Genomic DNA, 7,411 nt, shown 5'->3' on the forward strand with positions numbered 1-7,411 from the left:
AGTCATTTAAGGTGGGTGTACTTAACAGCAGGCGGATACTGTGGCTAAATTAGAGCGCTGAAGTCGCTAGGACATTTAAACTTACAAATTACAAGTCACTGCTACTTGCAGCTAGCATTAAATTCAATTGTACTCGTGGCTTGCTAACAAACGTTTAAAGTTTAATCCAGGTAAAAGCATTTTACCGGTCATCACTCAGTGCTCCACGCTCCTCGGTGGCACTTGTTTGGTTGCTAGGGGTGACAAGGGCGCAACAATTATTGATTGACAGATTCAACAGCCAATCGGGGCTCGGCTGTAAAATGACGTTCCATTTCCCAGAGCAAGTCACGTGGGAACATTAACGCCAAGGCACAGTTTGAAGTAGTCACCGGTAATACGACACTTTTGAATCGACTTTAATCATTTCAGTCATGGCTTTTAGAATGAAACGAAGATTTATGAATTTTAATTAGACCAAAGAATTTGGACAACTCGCTCGTGCTCCGGCGATGGCAGGTGGATGCAATTAGTTGATGAACCTGCTGCAGGCTGTCAGTAAGTGGGAGCTAGTTTATTTTGTGTGTGTGTTTTCGCCGTACGCCTAGATTCTTCTTACTCTTGCAGAAAATGAATATTTAATAGTTTCCCACAATGGTGGACTCTAATCTGCTTTCAGAATGTGAGCTGGTGTGTATTCAACAATGCTCAGGTGCCTGTCTTCATTTCCTTCTTCAGAGTTGCTAAACTGTGTAACTTTCTTAGTGCGTGTAAAGAACCGTGTATATTGATCCTGTACAGTGACGTTGATTTTTTCCCGTTTGATTCTCTAGCTTTCAAAGCAAATACATGAGGAAGCATTGCAAATACCCCATTTGGGCAGTAAGTTAAAGGTTTATCAGCTAAACGTCTAAAGACAATGGAGTCCTGCAATAAAACTTTAAAGCTTTTAATGTTGGGTTTTTGATGGTAATGTTAGCTGTTGGTTCAGGCTCTTTGGGGTCACAGCTTGGAAGGAAAACACATTGGATCAAATGATAGCAGGGAGTCACATTTTATTTCCTTTATGGTTGCAAAAAAAAGAGGGACTGACTGTCCTAGTTTGTGGACTACATTAATCTTTCTCTAGTTTAAAATGGGTATTAAAGTACTTTGTGAAAACAAAAACACTCCTTTTTAAAAAGGTGGAGATGTAGGATTACAGTCAAAAAGCATTAAAAGACAAACTGGTGAATAAAATCCATGACAGAACAAAGAATATTTTTCTTTGTATATCAAATATTATATAATGAGAAAATATTATATGGAAGATTGTGTATGTTCCAGATTTATTAAATACATTAAAATTAGTTTGATTGTAGCAGCTCTTTATCATAAAGGCAAATAACGTCAGACAGTTTTGAACTTGAATCTTAAGAAGCAGAATGGCCACATCGTGTTTCTTTAGCAGCACTCTTAGATACGATTTCTGATTATTTTTCATTAGTTTAAAGCTCCAGCTCATTTCAAGATTTCCGCTGTGGTGCCTGTGTCAACAGAGAGCCTAATGTTACATCATGTTTAAGTGATTACAGATCAGTAGCTCTCACCTTGAATTAACTTTTGCAAAATGTATTTGCGTTTAGAGGCAGTGGCTTCTTACACTTTAACCACTGGGCTTCCAGGGTTGCTGGCTTCTTCAGCTGTTTTATTCCTTCACTCCTTATTATAACCAGTTCACATCAGATGGGTCACCGCATAGAAAAGAGACTGTGTGGTGACCATAATCTGGCCTGTAAGTTACTCAGTATCCATGTATGTATGTATCCATCCTTTTTTTTTAAGAAAACTATTTGGCATCAGTTTTACAAATCATTTATGCATTTATTAAGTGTGAAAGTGTTGAACCTGTAGCCTGTGAACAAGCAATTTTACAATTCTTATTTTTTTTTTTTTTAGTGCACCAGTAAACTGCACGTCGTTCGTGTTCCATTGTCATACACCATTTCACATCACCGATTCATAATGATGCTATTGTGGATGTGATGATATGATATTCTGATGATGCATGTGACTGGTTGGTTGTAATGTCAATTTCTCTCCAAGGACTTCTAGTAAACAACTCGTATTCCGTTGTCTTTTAGATATGGAGGAGTCCGGTGACTTATATGATGTGTATGAGTCAAATGGCCCTCCACCCTGGGCAGAGGAGGATCTGGACAATGTGGAATGTCTCAGAAGGAAGATCAAATATTACTTTATGAACCCCTGTGAGAAGTATCATGCTCGTGGTCGAAAACCATGGAAACTCGTACTGCAGATCATTAAAATTGCCATTATTACCATCCAGGTAGTAATTCATACGTGGTCTGAACATATCAACAATTTTTGTTTTTTTTTCACCAGCCTGACCACAAATGCATTGTTTTCCTATCTCAGCTTGTGTCGTTTGGCCTGAGCAATCAGATGGTTGTCACATTCAAGGAGGAAAACCTGCTGACGTTCAAGCATCTCTTCCTGAAAAATTATGTCGATGGAGGCAGGGACACATATGCTGTTTACAGACAGGATGATGTTTATGATCACATTGATTACATCATTGAACAAGTAAGTGAATACCAGCAAGAAACACCCCAAAGGTGGGGGGGGGGGTATTTTTATTTATTTTGGACAAAAAAAGTGTTCATTTCCCCTTTGTGTCACTGTAAATCATTGTTGGCAAGATCTTGTGGCAGGGTAAGTGGTGTCATGGGATTGGACTTTGTTCATGTCATTTGAATCAGTCATTTAGTTCTGTGGATTATGACAGTATAAACATAACAATATGCGCTTCTCAGCAAGTTACAGTTTCAGTATGGACAGTTGTTCAGTGACCTGATTTTATGAAAACAGTGATTTCAATTGTTCACTTCTAGTATGGACTTCTGCACAATATCACAGTGGGAAATCACGAATATGAAAAACACGGTGCTTTCTACACGCCCTTGACACTATGTCAGGAGTTCTACAGGAATGGAACCATTTACTCTGGAAATGAGACCTTAGAAATTGATGCCAACGTGAAAACTGGTATGTATGAATTGAATTGGCTTACTTTCCCAAACATTTGACCTTAACGATCTTACAATGTCTCTTTGTTGTATTTTGTATCTAACAGAGTGCCTTAAAGTTTATCCAATGTCTCATCCATCACTGCGGGCAACACTGCCACTTTTGAAACTGCATTTCAAAAGGTTTGTATACAGCATTCACTTAGTCTTTTTCAGCCCTTTTCTTTCTTGGTTTTGTATTTGAAGCGAGCATCTGGTAACTCAGGTGCCTTAACTTGTCTTCCAGGATGCTTTCCGTCAAGATCACATTTGTGCTCAAGGCCATAAATTTACAGACAGTGAGACATCGAGAGCTGCCAGACTGCTATGACTTCACAGTTACTGTACGCCACTCGGGTTGCTTCAATACTGGCTCTTTGCAGTTTTTTTCACTAGCAGTTTTATGATGCAGATTATAAATTCTGACAGAGATTGTTTCTGACATATTACCTGTTAGGAACAGAGGTTGTGAGTAACTACAATTGCTATACAAGTACAATTTATTGAAGTACTTCATTACAGTTTTTCATTATATGCTAAATGTACTTGACTACTTTTATTTTACAGCTTTACTTTTTCTTTTATAGATGCAGATACATAATACAAACAGTACATCAAATACAATCAACAGATAAATTGTGACATATTATTATGGATTGATCATCTCAGTACAAACGTTGGTACATGAAGTGGTTAACATAGCGACCTTTTAATAGCTATAGTAACACAGATCTCGATCTGGATTTTCCATCTTTGAAAGTTTGTTAAATGTGAAATGAGGTGACAAACATTTCTCCTTTTTAAAAAGCTTAGTGTCACTGGCTGATGTGTTTACTTTATTTTATTTAAGTGAAATTGTCAAATCAGGTTTCTGAAGATTTCTGCAGAAACCTTATTTATCAGGTAAATGTGGAACACGTGTACTAGATTTGTGTTCAAAGTATCAATTTGCGATTCAAATAGACTTTTCTTAGGAGTACATCTTGAATACATTTTTAATTCGGCTATGTTAAGCCTGTGTGAGGGTGTAGCGGGTGGATATTTATGAAAAGTGTTTCTCAGTTATGGCTGTCTGGTTAACAGATCACTTTCAACAACCAAGCTCACAGCGGCAGGATAAAGGTCAACCTGGAAAACGATGTCGACATCAATGAATGCAGAGAATGGAAAGTAACTGGAGCATGTAAGTTTCTTGACTTGGTTTTTAGTGAGTACACATATACTCAAAGCTTGTGTCTGTGCTAAAGATGTTGTCCCCTCAGCTGCTAGAGACCCATACCTGACTTTGCTGTTTGACGGCCTTATCATCATGACATGCGTCACCTCCTTCATGCTCTGCACACGCTCAGTGATCAGTGGCATTCAGCTGCAGCATGTGAGCAACTGAAATACACCAAAGTACTTTTGTCATTCAAGACAAGTTAGGATAACGTTTGTTTATTAAACTGATGTCCCCTAATTTTGCTTTGTGGTAGATTATTTTTTTGTCTGTTGGTTTTATACATTTTATTTTCAATTCAAGATTTAAAGATTTCAATTGTGCAATGGTTTCTATTACGTCTATTACGGTTATTAAAATGAAGCATATTTTAGGTCCTGTACAATTTTCTTATGTTTGTTAGCTTAAAGAATATTGGTGACATCTTCCTTTTGGAGATTTGCAGTACAACCTGTATTCTCTTCTGTTTTTGAACAGGAGTACACACTGTACTGCAGGGACCATGGCAGTAAAGTTTCATTCTCAGACAAGTTGGAGTTTGTGAGTGGTTGGTATATCCTGATCATTGTCAGCGACACCTTGACTATCATTGGCTCCATTCTGAAGATGGGGATCCAATCCAAGGTAAAGACCGTTTGATCAGAGGGTGATGCATGTACTGTATGTATCAATGAACTGCAACGCCTTTCACTACTTGATCAGACCATGGGGAGCTTTCGAATGTTTATACATAAGGGAGGGAATCCTTCAGTCAATCTACTCTGCCTGGCCAAAATTAGTCCCGGTCTTGGATTATAGCATGCGTTTACTGTGGCATCGTTTCCATGAGCTTATGCAATGTCACATTTATTTGCATCCATTTATTTCTACCAAGATCTTGTATTGATGATGGGAGAGTCGGACTACTGAGGTTAAGGTCTGGTTGGTTGCTGTAAAAAAACATGGTCATTCAGGAAGTCAGCAACTCTATAACACATTTATGTTTTATAACATATTACTGCAGTAATTATCCAATGGGAGGTGGTGACATTATCTTGTGACATTTCTTCTTTGAGGTCTTCACGAGCTATGATGTTTGCAGCATTTTTCTGGGGACGGGCACCATGTTTGTCTGGATTGGGGTCCTTCGCTACATGGGATTCTTTAGAAAGTATAATGTAAGATCAGATTTGGCTTCACACAATGTAATGCCTTTCCCTGTTTACAGCTTCAGACTGCATGGCAAATGTAAATAGAAAATGTATAAATATCTAAGTAGCAACAACAGTAGCACTCAGCAGGTTTTGCTTACAGACTATAGGACCATTAAACTTTTTCCCCCCTTACTGTGAAACAGTAAGAGATTGTACTTTTTTTCAGTCTTTTATTTTGAAGGTGTATGTTGACTGAAACTTATCACAAGAAAATATAAAGCGCTAAACTTGATGAGGTGTTTTTTGGTACATTTTCAACTCTATTATCATGTGTTCTGTGGCTATTTTCAGATTCTCATCCTGACACTGAGGGCAGCTTTCCCAAATGTTATCCGTTTCATCTGTTGTGCTGGAATCATCTACCTTAGTTACTGCTTTTGTGGCTGGATAGTCCTAGGCCCATATCACGAGAAGGCAAGGAGTGTTGCATGTTTTCTGAATTTAACTAAAGGCAAAATCAAGATTTAAAATTCTAGTTTTGTCCCATTTCAGACCGACAAATAATGAACTTTTTTCCTTTTTTAGTTCCGAACCCTGAACACAGTGTCGGAGTGTTTGTTCTCGCTGATCAACGGAGATGACATGTTTCCCACCTTTGAAAACATGAAGCAGAAAAGCAGCCTGGTGTGGATTTTCAGCCGAGTCTACCTCTATACCTTTGTCTCACTCTTCATTTACATGATCCTTAGCCTTTTCATCACAATCATCACCGACACCTACGACACCATGAAGGTAAATGCCACTCGCTGTATTTTAAATCATTTTGTTGTTCATAATTTCATTAAGCAAATGTTAAAGTTTCAATTAAATCATAATGTAAATTGTTCACTTGTCTCATTAAGCAACAACAGGAGAATGGATTGCCAATATCAGAGCTGCAAAAATTCTTGTCTGTGTGTAAAGATCTGCCAACCTCTGGGCTGTACAGACTTGACAGGAACAGGAGATTCTCCTTTAACTGCTGCATCAACAGGTAATATACCAGTCCATGGTTCTCCTGAGAAAATCTGAAGCATTTTGGGTCTTTACTCAGTAAACTGGGGACAAAAACCCTGTGTCAGAGCATTTTTATATATACAGTTGGTTTACAAAACATCTAAGTTTAGACTATTTCTCCTTTTTAGGTGCAGGACGACTCAAGAGAGGATGACTTCAGAAGCATAGCCTGTGTTTTTTAGAGATGTTAAATGTTATAAACTTATGCTGCTGTATTCAGTGGGAAGATGCTGAAAGTCTTCTTAACCACCGGGAACCAGCTTATTAAAAATTTAGGAATTTTCGGGCAGTTTTTTTTAAAAAAACGTAAGTGGTAATTATGCATCTGACTGAGACTTCTGGTAGCCTAAATTTCCCTCTTTTCTAGTGTCCACTCAGAACACAACTACACAAGGGCTGCATATTGTTTCATTTCAGCACATGGGATGTTTTTGCTCCTTGATACATCTGTCTCCTGTTTGATAAAGTAACCATTAATTCAGCCCCCGCCTCATGCTAAACAGGGGCTGCTGTGATGAACCGGAGTGGATGGAGAATAAGTAACCAGTTAAGGGCCCTATTAACTTTACACTGCATTATAACCATTGTTTGCTACCATGTTGCTTTATAGTTGAATTAGCTTTGTATTAGTATTACAGCTTCTAAGCTGTATGCACACTGCCAGAATATGAAATAGTGGCGTTTTATTCAGCTGTTGAATGTGTTAAAACTTTAAGTCAAAAGTTGTGAAGGAAGATGGCAACAAGCTAAACTTACTAGCACTATTCAGAAAGAAATTATCATTCTAGAATGATTTTGTAAATTACAATGCAAAAGAAACAAAGCACATTTGAAGCACTAACTCTCCTCCTTTTGTTCTTACAGTAAATAAAAAAAAAAAAGAATTTACATGTAGATTAGAACCATGACAGTTGTATCTTATTTTACATCCTGCAAGACAAGTTTGTGACCAAGAC

The 7,411-nt window shown here is 37.9% G+C and overlaps 1 protein-coding gene across 2 annotated transcripts; it reads left to right on the plus strand.

The window, feature by feature from the left end:
* Positions 1-337: 337 nt before the first annotated feature.
* On the plus strand, positions 338-7,269 carry mcoln3b (mucolipin TRP cation channel 3b). Of its 2 annotated transcripts, XM_067513553.1 has the most exons (14): positions 338-537; positions 2,103-2,308; positions 2,398-2,565; positions 2,874-3,027; positions 3,116-3,191; positions 3,295-3,391; positions 4,131-4,230; positions 4,310-4,422; positions 4,744-4,890; positions 5,322-5,423; positions 5,751-5,873; positions 5,985-6,191; positions 6,302-6,432; positions 6,584-7,269. In XM_067513553.1, the coding sequence occupies exons 1-14, from the start codon at positions 516-518 to the stop codon at positions 6,621-6,623; spliced, it is 1,686 nt and encodes a 561-aa protein (XP_067369654.1). In that variant the 5' UTR covers positions 338-515; the 3' UTR covers positions 6,624-7,269. The 2 variants fall into 2 exon arrangements, with proteins under 2 accessions (XP_067369654.1, XP_067369655.1); XM_067513554.1 differs by lacking the exon at positions 5,322-5,423.
* The last annotated feature ends 142 nt before the right edge of the window (positions 7,270-7,411 follow it).

Source organism: Channa argus, chromosome 8, assembly GCF_033026475.1.
Source record: "Channa argus isolate prfri chromosome 8, Channa argus male v1.0, whole genome shotgun sequence".
Lineage (NCBI taxonomy): Eukaryota > Metazoa > Chordata > Actinopteri > Anabantiformes > Channidae > Channa > Channa argus.